The 15,462-nt window shown below is 57.4% G+C and overlaps 3 protein-coding genes across 3 annotated transcripts; 1 reads left to right on the plus strand and 2 right to left on the minus strand.

Moving 5' to 3' along the window:
- Nucleotides 1-446: 446 nt before the first annotated feature.
- Nucleotides 447-2,251, minus strand: HRG_08608 (ATP-dependent DNA helicase; the record flags this gene model as incomplete). Its single annotated transcript, XM_044867079.1, has 9 exons — nt 447-532; nt 593-749; nt 841-935; nt 984-1,134; nt 1,189-1,362; nt 1,515-1,663; nt 1,762-1,774; nt 1,818-1,992; nt 2,046-2,251. The coding sequence occupies 9 exons, from the start codon at nt 2,249-2,251 to the stop codon at nt 447-449; spliced, it is 1,206 nt and encodes a 401-aa protein (XP_044717966.1).
- A 4,181-nt stretch (nt 2,252-6,432) lies between these two features.
- On the minus strand, nt 6,433-7,761 carry HRG_08609 (uncharacterized protein; the record flags this gene model as incomplete). Its single annotated transcript, XM_044867080.1, has 4 exons — nt 6,433-6,551; nt 6,700-7,328; nt 7,386-7,407; nt 7,467-7,761. 4 exons carry the CDS (start codon nt 7,759-7,761, stop codon nt 6,433-6,435), a joined length of 1,065 nt encoding a protein of 354 aa, XP_044717967.1.
- A 2,635-nt stretch (nt 7,762-10,396) lies between these two features.
- HRG_08610 (PIF1-like helicase domain-containing protein) lies at nt 10,397-15,325 on the plus strand (the record flags this gene model as incomplete). Its single annotated transcript, XM_044867081.1, has 13 exons — nt 10,397-10,471; nt 10,534-10,801; nt 10,852-11,322; nt 11,611-11,649; nt 11,726-12,008; nt 12,116-12,200; nt 12,500-12,755; nt 12,821-13,053; nt 13,249-13,340; nt 13,402-13,463; nt 13,592-14,719; nt 14,761-14,947; nt 15,013-15,325. 13 exons carry the CDS (start codon nt 10,397-10,399, stop codon nt 15,323-15,325), a joined length of 3,492 nt encoding a protein of 1,163 aa, XP_044717968.1.
- Between the last annotated feature and the right edge of the window lie 137 nt (nt 15,326-15,462).

Raw genomic sequence — 15,462 nt, forward strand, 5'->3', positions numbered from 1 at the left:
TTCTCTCGCGAAGGAGAGAGCAAAAGTGGGCATAAAAGTGGATAAAGGGACTTTTCGAAGGTCGAGTATCATACGATCAGATGGTATGTGAAAATGCATGTGTTTTTTCTCTCCTCTGGTTGCCCTGTATCCGTCTAGCCCTCCCCTTTTATATCCCTCTGTGCCTTCCCTGTGTTCATATCCCGTGTCCAGGTATAATGTACATTCTAAAATACTTCGAACACCCGTTAAGTTGCCAAGGCAAGGGGCTTAACGGCTGAATATCCAGCCCGAAGGGTGAACATCGTATTCCTGCAATTCAACTTTCCTAGGGGGGGACCCCCTAGAACCCCCCTTTCGCCTGCGGCGGCCATCCAGCTGTTTAAACCGCTCCTTGACTGGCCCAATCTAACTATATACCCTATATCGAACCTCCCCCTTCCCTGTAGCTTATAGGAAGACGTCGTTTAGTCAAGGTAGAGTGGTGGATACGGTGCATCGCTCAGCTGTTGACCCTGACGCCGTTGTTGGTCAGCGAGGCGCATCTTCATCCCTGCTTTAGCCTTTGTAGTTAGCCGTAAACGCAGCACGTAGGGGAGACAGGCTTATAAACCTTCTGTCGGCGTGTGGTTATAGAGGCTCTGACGATCGAAAGGCGCCTCAAGGAGTAAGCCTTGCAGCGACGTAACCCGTGACACAGCAACATAGCTAATACCGGCCTGGAAGTCGCGTGTAGCGAGATCAGTAACTATTTGCTCCTTCGTTAGGCTCTGGCATTTGTGAACAGTGATAGCAAACGCCACCATCAGGAAACTGCGTGCGAGCGCAGGTCTCGTTGCCCATAAGGAAATCACGCCTGACTGGGAGGATGGGTGAGATTTTCCTGCCCTCGTTAGTTATTAGATATGGCGGTCCATCGTAGCTATCAAAGTCCACCATAATAACGGCCGGGGGATCTTCCAATGGTTCGGCGCCTGGGTTCCAGGCGATATCGTATACAGTACCCTGGGCACCGTTAACTAGGCCAGCTGGCTGCCATAGGTTAGTAGTGAGCATTACCCTGGCGCCCTTAGCAACAGGGAACTTGTTAGATAGATTGCCAGCATTGTCGCTTGGTGCCTGCCCCGCGCCCTTGCCCTGATTCTTTGCCTCCACCTGTATTGCCGGGGCGTTGAGATGCACCATATGCTCGTAATTGTATTCGTTGACCCGGGCCCTGGTAGAATACACCCGCAAAGCGGCCCTGAAGCTGTCAACCTCGCTCTGCGTTAGCCTGGACTGTACCCGACTGCTAAGGAGGTTCCAGGACGGTATGGATAACTTGACTTCACGCAGTTCCTGCAACGCCCGACGGAACTGAGCCTGATCATCACCAGCCTGGCGCTGTACCGTGGTCAGGAAGACGGTGCGGTCAAATAACCGGTAGGCCACCTGCCCTCTCCTTTCCAACGAAGACAGGCTGGTGCTAGTCGAATACAGGGCTTTTGCCGGACTGGTGGTAACTGGAAGAAATCGCCCACAAGCAAGACGCTCACACCACCAAAGAACTCGAGGCTACGCTGTGGAAAGGCCTGTCGCAGACGGGAATCGATCCGCGCGAGCTGCTCAATCCCCAGCATGCTCTTTTCATCGATCACGAGGTATTTGACGTGCCGTAGGCGGGACTGAAGGGCGGCTGCGTCGGCTGGGGAAGGTCGGTAAAGCACCACCTACTGGGAGGCGTAGCAATGAATGAATGGTGCTGCCCTGTATCTGGTTACTCGCAACGCCTGTTGGCGCTACGCGGCAAATAGGGCTAGGATTCGGTAGAGCGGCCGCCTGAAGAAGGGAGAAAGCACCTTGATAAGGAACGACTTGCCGGTGCCACCACCACCATCAACGTGGAGAAGGATTTGAGTGGGATTTCGCGCCTGGAAGTGGCCCATGAATGTGTCGTACACGAGCCGTTGTTGTGGATTCAGCGTATTACGCCATTGAGGGCCAAGGACCTCCACATCGTTGGCCATGGGGTGGCTAGCGATAAGGTCCTTCCAGTAGCCATCTCGAAGTTCCGGATATGTACCCACATGCCGTGTCCAGTCGTAATTGACGTCGATATCGCGGCGGCCAAGAAGGTCAAGAACTTCCTGGGTAAGGGGGTGGTCAGGTAAAAGGGCAGCGAGGCGAATCCAGTCTTCGTCATCAAATTCTTCCCCCACAGGCAGAGCCTCATATTGATCATCTTGAGGCTGTAATCGAGCCTCTTTTGGCTGGCCGTAATGGTCATCACCATGATTGTGATGCTGCCAACAATAGGAGAAGGCCTGAACGTGGGAACTAAAAGCCTGGCCGTCGAAAGTGAGGAGCTCATCAAGCCGGCGATGTGGGTGATTTAATGTCAGCTTTACACGGCAATAATCTGGCCACTGCTGGCCTTCTGGAGCAGCCTGATAGCGAGGAAAGTAAACCAACACACGGGGCCTGCCGTTAACGTTGCCTGGCCGCCATTGCTTCCATGCGGAAGGGTCTCTAGAGCGGAAATTCCAGTGTTTGAGGAAGGAAACGTAGGTCAGGTCCTTCAGGGCTTCCGGGCGCTGACCGTACTTTTCGTAGACGTTGGGGCCTCGTCAACCTCATCGCCGTCAATGCGTAAGGAGCGGGAATGTCTGTCAGGATGACGGCAGTCAACGTATAGGCAGATTCGTGAGCCCTCCTGTAACGGCAGGCCGAGGAGTAAGTGGCTAACCTCCTGCTTCGAGTAATCCCGTTCAGCAACTAGCTGATTCAGGAGCTTTGACGTGAAAGAAATCAGGGGGTTGTGGTCCTTGACCCGGGGCATCAGCGCCTTCCCAATCTGGGCAAAAGACTCGCTCTTCTTTTCTGACTTGGAGCAGTATTTGGCTGCGTAATCGATCACCTGCTGGAGGCTCGTGCAGGGAGAGACATCTGTATTGGCTAGCCATGCAACGGTAAGCAAGCGGTTGTAGTGGTTAATCTGGCCATCGTTCCTCCCACCCCTAAAGGTCCAGTGCTTGGAGTGAGGCAACTTGTCAAGGGAGGCTAGTAGGCGCTGTCCGTGAGGAAATCCAAATCGGCACTCTACCTGCTTGGTATGCTTATTGCGCTGCATACAGTAGTTGTTGCAGCGGTGGCGTTGCACGCGGTTGACTACCATCGATAGGAACTGAACGGTAAGGGCTGCTCCAATAGATTGCTGATCAGGATTCCCTTCCCAGGAGCCTGTATTCGATGAGGCTCTGGGTTAACGGCAGATACGTGATATCCCCAGATACGGGCAAATCGCTCCCGGATCGATTATCGTCAGGATCCAAGTCTGGGTGGCCACTTAACCAATATAGGCCATGGTGGTGACTGGACCCCCTGCCCTGCCACTCATAGCGGCCCCAAAGGTCCGTTAGGTTGAACTTCTGCTTCAGGACAATAGTCGTAGAAGCGTATAACGCTTGTAGAAGTGGTAGGCGGCGATGTGGGCGTTGTCTCGCAGTAGTTGCCGGGACAGGACCATGCGCGCCGCCTCAGGAGCTGCTTTCCACTCTTGGAATCGAGGCATGTGACGATATAGTGATTCCCAGTGGTAATCGGCCGCACTTGCAGTAACGAAAAGGCCAGGTCTGCCCAGATTGTAGGCATATGCTTCCAATTCCTTCCTTTGCTTATACCAATACGGCCGGGTGCCCCTGATTACCGCGGCTTGGCGCGTGATCGACTGGATCAGGTCCTGAGCCTCTGGCTCATCAGGCTCAGCCATCGCTTCCTCTAGGTCAGCGCGTGTAAGGGTTGACGGCGGCTGTCGCGTTGCTTGACGAAGTAGTCACTTCGCTTTCGGACCTGCGCACGTAGCAGCGTGTTGAGGGCGACGAAAGGCCACGTTTTATGGCGGGCAAAACGTCCGTCATGCCATCTCATCGCATGGCCAAGGTAGTCCTGGTACGTGATGCTCCGTAGGCGAGGCTCCACGAAGTCGGCCTTGCCGTCAGGGTAGAGGGTAGGGAACGCAAGCGATAACAGCGGCTGGGAACGGTTGAATTCGTCGATAGGGGTCCTGCGAATGGATGGCAATGGCATCTGGTGGTGAGCCTGCGCGCTATGCGACATATACTCAACATTAGCCATACGCTCAGAGTCAGGGGCAACATCAAGGACTCGGGACTGCAGGGCGTTTAATTCGGTATCGGTAACCTGCAAGTTCGGGATCGCTGATGCGTCCGCATCGCAGGGATCCTCTTCCAAGGCCTCCTCAACAGGGCCTTGTGGGATCTCGCCGTCAGGTATGTCAGCCACTTGGCTAGCAATGGAAGCAACTATGCTGCCGTCAAGAGGAAGCCGTTGCAGGCGATCCTGGCTCACGACGATATCGCGATAGCCCGGGTGGTGGCGCTGTAGGTAATACAGCCAGGTCAACAGGCATGAACGGCGTACCCGGAAATCGCGAGCAAACTGTTGCTGGAAGCGAGGGTCGCCTTCCATATTAGGAGGCCGTAGGAGCACGATATCTAGCTCCTTCGGTAGCACTGGGAGCTCTTCAAATAGCCTACCAATGTTGCGAAGAAAGTGGATAACGTGGCCGCGATATTTGTATTGAGCGCCACGCACTTGTAGGACCTTGACGTGTACGTGAATCCTAGCAATAAGCATCTCCTCAACCATCGTTAGATCGGGTAGATTGCCGGGGACTTCCCCAAAGTCGAGGTTATTCGCAGCGCTGAAGAAGTAGGGCTCGTCGAGGGCTTTCTTCCTGTCTCGACCAATGCAGCGGCTGCAGATTTTCAAGCTATTTCGTTTCATATCGAACCAACGCTCCTGGCAGCGAATGCAACTATGCATCTTGTCGTCATTCAGGGCAGTATAGAACTCTCGCACAAGCGCCTGATCTTCCTTACTAAGGGCGGGCAAGTCAAGGTCACCTGTAAAGGCGGATCACTACTCTGATCAAACAGCCGCGCTTGAGGCTGTGTGCCTTGACGAGTATAACGGCCGCGGTGATGACCCTGTGACAATAATGAAGGAGTGGTAGGAAGCGATTCCTGTGGTATAGGAGTGCCTTGCACAACAGGAGCTGTAGAAGCAGTGTCTTGAATCGGCGTGCCCAGAACTACTGTTGGCAGGCCAAGGGTAGGAGGAAAAGGGAAGGTCCTCAACAGGGCTTAGAGTAGATGGCCCCAGCGGAGGTATAGGCAGTTCCGGTGCAGGCGCCAGGCCACGGAATAAAACAGGCATGGCAGGAGGTCGTAGGTCAGTCACAGACGCAGGCGTTGGCGCAGTCCGCCTTGGAGGCGTCAGGTTAGCTAGCGAATCCGTCCTCTTCGTGGCTCTGCGTAGCGATGGTCTCGAGGCGATATTCCGCATCGCGGTAACGGCGGCTCGCGATTCGGTTGCCCGTTCTTTTCGGTGTGCCCTACAGCTAGCACACTGTCCTGTAAACTTCGTAGGGTCCTTGACGCTTCGAAATTCGACTTCGGGCAGATCTTGCTTGCAGGTACGACAGTTGCGGACTGCCTCGGGCATATTGTTCTCCATCTGACCGTATATATCCACCTCTTTCCCACCGAGACTGCTAGATATTGCTCGGGCAGAGGCTTTGCGAGGACTTGCGTGGCTGCAGCAATACACACCCGCAGGTGGTGCCAGGAATGTTGTAGCTAGGTCGGCCGCGGAGCCAAATTTGACCTAGAATCCGTTAGTAACCGATGGGTTCGATAGATTCGACCCACGATGGAAGTGGAAGCGTGTGCTTGAAACTTGCATTGAAGAAAAGCTCTCGGAAACGGCTAGCTCGTTACCTAGTCAACGCTCAGGGTTTGCGGCATGGCCTTCATTTGGTGGCGTTGCCAACCGACCACTCCCCGCACGAGTTGAGTACAGGGGAGGCCAATTAGCCAATGAGAAGAGGTTTTATGCCTCTCTTTCTGACTGAATACGAGAGGAAGGCTCGCCAGCCGCGGCTCGCGCAAAGAAGCCTTTCGGAACGAAATTTGGCGACAAGAGAACCGGAGAAGAGTTGGCTACAGAAGAGAGAGAGAGAGTTGGCGACAGTAGATAGGAGACAGGAAGAAGAGTGAGGTCGAGATACGAGACACGGCGAGAGACGTAGAGCATTATCGTGAGTGAAACCGAGACAGAGCGTCGGGAAGGCAGCCTAGGCCGCTGGAGGAAAATTTGGTTTAAAAAGGCGCAAACTCAAAGGGCGTGGAGAGACGGCAGGGTTGAAGAGAGATGTGAGTGGGTAATGCATGTCTGGGCGAGTGGAAGGCTCGGAAAATTTACATGTGCTACCGGTATAAGTCGTAGGTATAAACAGAATAAGGAGTATATTGGGGAAGTTTTGACTTGATCGTCTTCATGAAAAGGAGAACAAGAAGAGAAGAGAATGTGCTATTCGAGCCTTTGGCAGTTGATTTTGAGGATGATGAGACATGTTGTCATGTTGTATTGTTTCGTTTGATGCTTTAAAGTTCAGAGAATATTCTTGGGCGGACGTCGGGCGCGCAGTGGTCGGGAAGATATCGACGCGGGAGGTCTGATAGAGCCAGAGGCGGATGTGTCTTGGTGATTGACCTGTTCGGTGTCCGTCTCTGACTCTGCGGGTCTTCCGGGGACAGAAAGGAGGAGGTATCGGATTTGGGGAGTCTTGACCGTCACAGTCGGTGATTATGGTGGAAGTTTCGGGAGAAAGTCGCGGTCTCTTGGTTGGGGTTTGGTAGGGATCGGGCAATGACCGACTTGATGCCAGCATAAGGGGATCAACTGGGCCAGAAGCATGCGGCGTGGGGGAGGTGGGGCTTTGGGCGGCCTTGGGTTTCTTCGTAGAGGTAAACCTGGCCAACGCAACGCTATAGTCCGAGGGATTGCCGACCGCGCTCTTGGGTGTCGTCGGCAGTAGTTGTGTTGCAGAAGCCTGGTCGGACATGGCCTTGTCGTGGAAAGTCCACGTGTCGGGGACGACGATGAAGATATAGTCTTGGTCGAAAGCCGGGGCATGTTTCATGATCTGGTGATCCAGTAAGCCGGCGATTTTGCCCGTACAGGTGAAGAGAGCGTTCGACTGGAACTGGCTGTCGCGCCTCTCGGTCATCTTCTTGCATAGGGAGGTCCAAGGATTAGCGTGAATGGGGAAGATGACGAAAACTTGGAAGGGTGAAAGCCCTTGAAGGGGTTTGCCGGGAATCCCAGGACAAATAAAGGTGGAGAGCTGGACAAAGCCGCAGCAGCTCAGCTGGGTGTCGTCAAGGGCCGCAGCCGAGTTTCCATGCAGGAGGTCGCGGCCGGAGCCGATGACAGGTCCCGTGAAGGAGACAATGGGTTGTATCGTTGGGAAAGTATCCACCGAGCTGAGGGTGCGAGTGACAATTCTATGGATATCGTCAGGGAGGGCAGTGGCGACAGAGAGATTTGGAGCATAGACTCACGGTTGGTAGCTGTGATCGCGGACTATAAGCGCGGGGACGGTGTATTCTGTGATGTTATCATCGTCCGACTCAAGCCATCACGTCGCTCGATTTCCCACGTCAGGGCAAAGGGATGAACACGGCCGACCATGAAGAACCATTGCTCGGTCCATTCCGAGGAGATTATCTGTTGGTTGTATATGGAAATATTAAGGCTGAAGAAGATGCAGGTCGATGGATTGCCAGTATCTGACCGGATTGCTGCATACTCCGGAGTCGACAGCCATGAGGGCGTGGGAAGGAAGACCCTCGCTAGGGTTTCTGCGTTGAGCCCTTTGACACGATGCTCATTCTGGTAGGCGAACCTAGCCGGGCAGCCGGGCTGGACAAAGGCCATCATGGACATGTCGGCGCCAGCATTTTCTGGCTGTCAAGAGGTTGCCGCGGGAGGACGAGGTATCGACGTTGATCTGGGAGGCCGACATCGTGAGAACATGGCAGATGTAGTCACCGTGGAAGTGTAAATGAGGGTTACGCAGAGTGGAGGTGGGCATCCTATAAAGCAGGTTTTCTTGCTGCTCGAAAGAGGGCTCGCGGCTAGGGTCGGGGAGACTTAAGAGTCAGAGAATGCTACCTAGGTGATAGATCAGAAGCGGGGGTATGCGGGAATGAGCTGGCGAGGTTCTTGAACAGTCTCGACCATCTGGTTCTATGGTCGTGAGTGAAGTAGGAGCCGGGGTTGGAAGTTGAGTAGGGGTGATGGCTATGTCGCGAGAAGTTGGAGGTCGGCGAACAGTAAGGTTAGTGTGGGTAAGTCTGCGGAGAAAGAAAGTCCAGCAGTACCCTTCGGTGTCATCGTTGCATGGAGTAGATAGCAAAGGCGACAATAACGAATGAGAGTGAAGGAAAGAAAGAGGTTATGGTAGTATTGCAGGGGTCCCTTTTTGACGGTCGTCGGTAGTTGGATGGGCATTGCGTGCGGCTGAGCGAGGCGGGTGCCGACCGTGTCGAGTCCACTATTGGGACACGGTGAAGTCGGATATAGGGGACGACCTGAGGAGGAGGATGCGAGTTGGTCACGAGAACTCTCAAGAGGGTTTGCAAGTCGAGACTCCGGTGGCTAGCGACTACAAGAGGACAGGCAGGGGATCCTGGCTGTCGCTTTAGCATGAAGGCCGTTGATGCGACGTTGGTGGTGGCGAGGAGCAAACCTAGCCGGGTAGTCCGGTTGCACGAGGACACCGTGGACATGTTATCGCCGGCAGCCTTTTGGCTGTTGCTCGACGAGGTGGAGTGGCAGATATTGATGGAGCAACTGATGCGCAAGGTGGGTGGGACGGCGTTGGAAGGGCCGGAGAGTATGGTTGGAAGTGTGCGGCGGGCGGTTGGCGCGGCCACCCCATGTGCCGGAGGTCGGCAGTAGCCAGGGATTCGCTGGAGTGCGCAAAGAGAGCACGGCGATGGAAGGGCCGCCTTTGGCAAAGCTGGGGTAGCAGGTCGCACGTGGAGACCAGCCGAGGGCCGGGACGGTGGACGCACATAGGGAGGGTAAATGGGGGATTACAAAGGGGTAGTAGTATTGCATCGCTTCGGTACCATAGGCAAGCATTATAAGGGAAGAAACGCCACGGCCATGAGAGTAGTGATCGTTAGGAAGCTTCCCACTCGGAAAGAAATAGTGTACGCCAAGAAGCGAGATTATCCAAGTGGAAGTGCTCCGGAGCCAAAACTTTCTAGCCTGTTGCCAATCCACGCTAGTCGACGTCGAGGAGGCAGTAGCATGGCGGACAGTCCTGCAGGGAAGCTAGGCGAGGCGGCCGCTCACCGTGGAGCCTGTTCGTTGTCAGTCGAGGATGGAGAAGAGGGTAGGAACGGGGGAGTGCCTGTTTCGGGGTGCGGAGATGATACAGGGCAACTCCGAGAAGGGCACGGAGCACGGGAGACAAGGTTGGGGCGGTTCGGGAGATACAGATCAGTGGCGAATGAAGCATTAACGTTCCGGCTGATTCAGCCTAAGCAGTCTGCGGTCGAAGAAACCGCATGGAGAAAGCATGCAGAGGCGATCGCAAAGTCACTGCCGAGAAGACCGCCGCGAGGCGGTTTGCGGTCAAGCAGAGCACGGAAGTCCGTAATTTGGTCAGCAGCGGAAATTCCGCGCAACGTCAGTCACCGAGTCCGCTTCCGAGGTTCGTGTTGCCTACAGAACGTGGAGACCAGGGGCAGTGGGCTCTAACAGTCCGCCCCTTCATCGGCCGTTTTGCCCCAGGAGAGGGTCCTGAAGGTGACGGGCAGGGAGATAAGGCGGCGACCGGCGGTGTCCCGGGTGTTCGTTCGAAAAAAGGACCGACGCTCCGACCTATCCAGCCCAAGGATACGACTTTCCAAGACCTAAGACGAACGGCGCAATTTGCAGCATCGATTGCATGGGGTTTGCCCAAGCTCCGTCGGGGACCGGTTCGGCGGCCAAGGGCACAGGTGGGTGTGGACGATGGCGCAGCAGAGGCAGCGGACGGCTCGCTGCGCGGACAGAGGCAGTCCCGGAGGCGGGAGAAGAGAGCCCGTCTTCCTAGCCGGGATGGGCGCCCGATAAAACAGGTCCGAAGTGGAATCGGAAGGCATAGGAGACGGGAGCTGCAGGCCGAAGACCTGGCGAGTGTGCTGCGCTTTTTGGAGGAAGACTTTGCCTTGAAGGAGAGATTGTCTAACGATCAGACGTGGTGCACGCCAATACCGCTCGAGAGGAAGGTGTCGACGGTGCGAGACTTCTATCAGGCGTTCCACGATGCGAGCACGTTGCCGATACGGACCTGCATGGTGTGCTACCGCAAGTGTACGAGAGGAGAGTTGAGGAGATTACATGGGATCATTGGCTGTCAAGTTGCGTATCAAAGGGCGGCCGCTCACCATTTTCATGCCGGAGTTGCTTTCCTGAGGGCGAGTCCGTGTCGGTGTGCGCCGAGTGTGGCCGATGCCTGGCGCGCAGGAGCCTGTCGCCGGCGATCCACCTTCACAGTCGCCTTGGCTGCGAGCACATGTTCCCCGATGAGCTCAAGGGACTGACGCCGGTCGAAGAGAAGCTCATCTCGCTGAACTCATGTTACGGGTTTGTCACGAGATATAGCATTCCGGGCGGGCAGAGGCAGAGCGTGAAGTATCCGAGGCATGTCAGGGCCACATCACGGTGTTTCCGAACAATGTGCAGGAGCTGGCCACAAAGTGCTCCCGCACCCCTTTGCAAGCACTGGACGAGATCCACATCTCGTGGCAGGGCGCGGAGAAGCCGGCACCGAGCGACCTGTCGAGTCTCTTGTCGGTGAGGCGGCGGGTGGTCGAGAGGGCCCTTGTCTGGCTGAAGCGGAACAACCCCCACTACGCCGAGATCGAGATCGACGCGGCGGAGATGGAGAGCTGGGGAGACTCGATACACGGGTACCGTCGTCGGTGTGCGATCGTATGGAGCGGAACGAGCCGTCTGGGTGGGAGAAAGCGCGGACGGCGCACGTTGTGCCGCCCACGGAACGCGCCGTGGACGAGGAGGGGGTGGAGATCGAGGAGCTCTTCGCCCTGCTCAACCAAGGACAAGAAGCCGGCGGCCAGGGTGAAGGTCACGGGCCCAACGGAGAAGGCGCGGTTCGCGATGGAAGTGACGCCTGCCCCGACCAGAACGTTCCAGCGATCAACGAGGTGACGTCTTCTGGCATGTTCGCGCTCGACGGACCGCCAGACGTCGCGGACGTGGAGAAGCTGCAGTTTGCCTGTGACGCTGTTGGTGAAGGTGCCGACGACGGCCGTGCGGGCCCGAGCGTGGGTCGGGTCCCTAGCCGGGGTTCGGGGCGTGGCGACGGTGGTTGTGAGCCATACATCCGGGTTTCGCGGGGTGAGTTTACCGATTCCTTTGAGGCGTCCTTCTTTGCCAGGACGTTCCCGACCCTGTTCCCATTTGGCGTTGGGGACCAAGGCTGGTTGAAGAGACCATGGTCGACGCGGGAAGGTCACGGCCAACTTGCGAGGCAGGGCTGTCGAGGCAGAGGCGGCCGCGGAGACCCGTATCGTCTCGAAGCTTGAACCTTCAGGCGTGGGCCGAGATCGTGCTCCGGCGCCATGGTGGTCGATTTGCACTGCACCACATCTTCGCATTTCTCGTCTTCAACATGGGGTGCGGTCGAGGAACCGCCGGGTCAGCATGTTGAGTGTGGGAGGAAGAACTTCCGCAAGGTAGAGCGCATCGTGCGTTCGATGACCACAGAAAGGCTAGCGGCGGCGAGGGTCGAGTTGGAGAGCTCGGGTAAGACGACCGATGGTGACGTGAAGGAGCTTCTCAGGAGCCTCTCGCTTTACGGCCACCGGCAGCCCATGTCGAGAGGTCCGTCTCAATATGCGGCGGAAAATCCAGTCGCTCATCGTCGGATATGGCGTGCCGGCCATCTGGTTCACCATCAACCCGAACGACATTACGAACCCGGTGAAGCTGCGACTGGCGGCATACCGCACACGCGATCCCGACGCGGCCGAGGAGTTCTTAGAAGGCCTTGGGGATGCGTATAAGCGGGCACGGCTGGCGATATCGGATCCCATGAGCTCGGCCGTGTTCTTCCACCGCGAGATGAAGCTGTTCTTCGATCATTACGTGAAGGTCGGTGAAGAGTCGGTATTCGGGCGCATCGGCAAGTACTATGGCGCCGTGGAGACGAACGAACGAGGGCGCTTCATGTTCACGGCTTGCTCTGGCTGCACGGGAACGCGCATCTCAGCTCGATGCTTGCCGACATCCACGGGGAGGATCAGGCGGCGTATCGCGAGCGAATCGTCCGATACATCGATAGCGTCTTCTCAGAGGTAAGAATGCCTACCTAAGATGTGCCACCGGGAGCCTGAAGTACTCTTCTGATGGCCAAGTGGGGCCGGGTTGACGTGCAAGGCAGGATCTGGACCAGGAAAGTTTTGCGCCGTGCAAGCGGAGCGATCTGTGACGGGCGGTATTGGTTCCCTGCTGGACAACGCCGCGCAGTTCTCGGCCGCGTTTATCGAGGAGGCCAACTTCTGTGCCGGCGCGACGCAGGTGCACACGCATAGCCCGACCTGTGTGAAGTATTCCTTGGGCAAAGGAGGGCGGAAGGGACCTCTGCCGGTTCAAGGCGCCATGGAGGTTAGTCGACAAGACCGCCCTCACGGCAGACGGGGTGCTGCAGATCCGGAGGACACACAGCATGGTCAATCGATGGAACGAGGCTATTGCTGTCGGGCTCCGGCACAACCATGATATTTCCTTCATTGCGACGCAGCGCAAGACAATGGCCCTCATCTATTATGTCACGAACTACGCGACCAAGGTGGAGGACCCGGTGTGGAAGCGTGTGGCGGCCGCGGCCGAGCTCCTGGCCGCCTCAACAGGTGATGGCACGGCCAACGGAGGGCGGGACGGTGGCGGAGACGCTGCCACCGATGACCCTGTCAAGGGAACAGGACGCGACAGTTCCTGATGAGAGTGGCGAACCGCGTGTTCACGGAGCGTCCGCTATCACAGGTCGAGGTCGTCGCTCACCTTCTCGGATATCCGGCCGAGTTCACCGACAGCAGCGCGTGGGCGTACCTGAACTGTTCTCTGCTGTACTGGGAAGTCTTTCGGCGATGGCGGCATCTCCGAGAAGCCAGTGGCGCTGCGGCTATGGATGACACCTTGGATGAGTCGGTCGTCGTCGAAGAAGAAGGCCTGAGAATCTCCCACGTCGAGGCGTACCAGCACCGGGAGAGCTGCTGAAAGGCCTATGCCTGTATGACTACATATCGATCGTCAGACTGAAACGCATCGGCAACGACGAGAGCTGGGCGGCTTGGGGAGATGTCTTTCGAGGATGGATGGGCGCCGGGACGACGCTGGGTTCAGGTGCTCAGGCGGCCGGGCAAGCACGCTACCGTCTGCCTCGACGGCTACCTGAGCAAGGACTTCACCTACGATGACGAGTCGTGCTACCGGAGGTGTGTATGGCAACTGCTCTGTCAGCGGGCATTATCGGAGAGGCTAACCCACCCCCTGAAGGGCAGCCGTGCAGCATCTTGCGCTGTTCGTGCCGTGGGAGTCCTTCCTGGGCGAAGGAACAGGTGAGATCAACAGCATCTGGGCGCGGGCTCGAGACGCTATGGCCCGAGAATATCATGTCTCGTCGACAACGTGCAGCTGCTTCGACGATCCGCCGAAGACGCAAAACGCGACGCCAAGCAATGGGCAGCCTCGTCCGGCGATGGCGACCCGACGGTCGCACACGTCGAGGAGGGTGGAGCAGGCGAGGCGGGCGCGGAGTCTGCAGCGACATATCAGCCCAACAGCATCGGAGACGCAACGCGGCTCATCGACGTCGTCCGAGGTGCAGTGGGAGCGAATCAGGTGACGGCCAAGTCGCCGGAGCTCATGGCAATGATACAGCAGCTCTGTCGGTTTCAGCAATCGGCGCTGCGCTCGACGGCCGAGCTCGAGGCCACGGCGCTGATCGAACGGGGGGAGAGGCGGTTAAGCATGCCAGGGCGGGTATTTTCCGGGGCCGCACTCCCGCCGCAGGATCAGGTCAAGGCTATCAAGTCGCAGCAGGTAAGTGCCTCGAAGGAGAGGGAGAGGATGATCCAAGGGATACAAAGCACGCCCGCCGCCTGGGAAAGCGATCGCCGCGCAGCTGCGAAGGGTGATGACCGGTTTCGGGAGGACGAGGTCGAAATGACGATGGCCGACTCCGACGAGACCGCTATCGACGCAGGGGCGGGAATGGACGTTCAGTTTGGCCCATCAACCTCCTTCCTCGCGGCGGGCAAGGTGTTGGCAACACGGCTGACGCTGAACAAGAGGCAGTCCATCGCTTTTCTGATAATATGCCGCCAGCTCGATTTGATGCAGCAGACCGACGGGGGCGATGCCTGCCAGCTGCGCCAGTTCGTCGGTGGCGAGGGCGGTACCGGCAAGTCGCGAATCATCGAGGCACTCGTCGAGCTGTTCAGTAAAAAGAGCCTTTCGAATCGTCTGCTGATCACGGCGACGTCGGGGACTGCGGCGGCGCGGATCAACGGCATCACGATCCACTCCGCCTGCGGGTTCACTAAAGACCAAGGGGGGGGCGCGAACATGGTCAAAGACCTTGACGGGGTGCGGCTGCCGAAACAGGCGGAGCGGTTCATCCACGGCCAGTCTCGAATGGATTGGCAGGAGAAGGATATGCTCGTCATCGACGAGGTGAGCATGCTCGGGGCGCGGACGCTGCACGCCGTGAACGAGCGGCTTCGCCGGCTTCGCGGATCGCGGCAAGATTTCGGGGGGATCCCCATCGTCCTCTTCTGCGGAGATTTTCAGCAGTTCCGGCCGGTCAAGAGAGGTCGATCGTCCAGCCTAGCGCGGCCATCTCGTGGGACGTAGACAACTCGTTCAAGGCCGAGCAGCGTCACCAGCACGACAAAGCGCACGCACTGTGGAAGAGGTTCACGACGGTCGTCATGCTGGACGAGCAGATGCGCGCCGCCGGCGACCCGGAGCTGCAAAGGCTGCTGAAGCGGATCCGTCTAGGCGTGCAGGATCGGACGGATCTAAACCTCCTCAACTCAAGGTGCTACCGGGAGGAAGGCGGATCCCTTGGGAGACGGGCATCACCGTGGTGACGCCGCTCAATAGGAATCGGTGGAACCTGAACATGGAGGCGAGCCTGGCGTTCCGGGTCCAGCAGCGGTCGACGATGCGCATTTTCATCTCCGAGCACAAGTGGAAGGAGGAGCTGCCGACGGAGGAAGAGGCGATCATGATACTCAACCAGGGCGACGATAGCGCGATCCCGGTGCCGGCCGTCTTCATGTTCGTGGCCGGGATGCCCATCGTGGTGAACCACAACACCCACCAGGGGCTGAAGCTAGTGAACGGCGCGAGCTACTCGGCGGTGGAGGTCATTGTCGACAAGGCGTACCCGGGCATCGGATCTCGGCCGATATGACGATCCACTTCGGGCCGCCGGCGGGGATCATTCTCGAATCGGAGACGACGAGATATCTCCACTTCGTCGGGATGCCGCCGGGCACGATCTTGTTGACACCCATGACCGTTAAGATACAGTGCCAGCGAAAAAGGCCG

This window comes from Hirsutella rhossiliensis, assembly GCF_020360975.1.
Source record: "Hirsutella rhossiliensis strain HR02 chromosome Unknown scaffold00010, whole genome shotgun sequence".
Lineage (NCBI taxonomy): Eukaryota > Fungi > Ascomycota > Sordariomycetes > Hypocreales > Ophiocordycipitaceae > Hirsutella > Hirsutella rhossiliensis.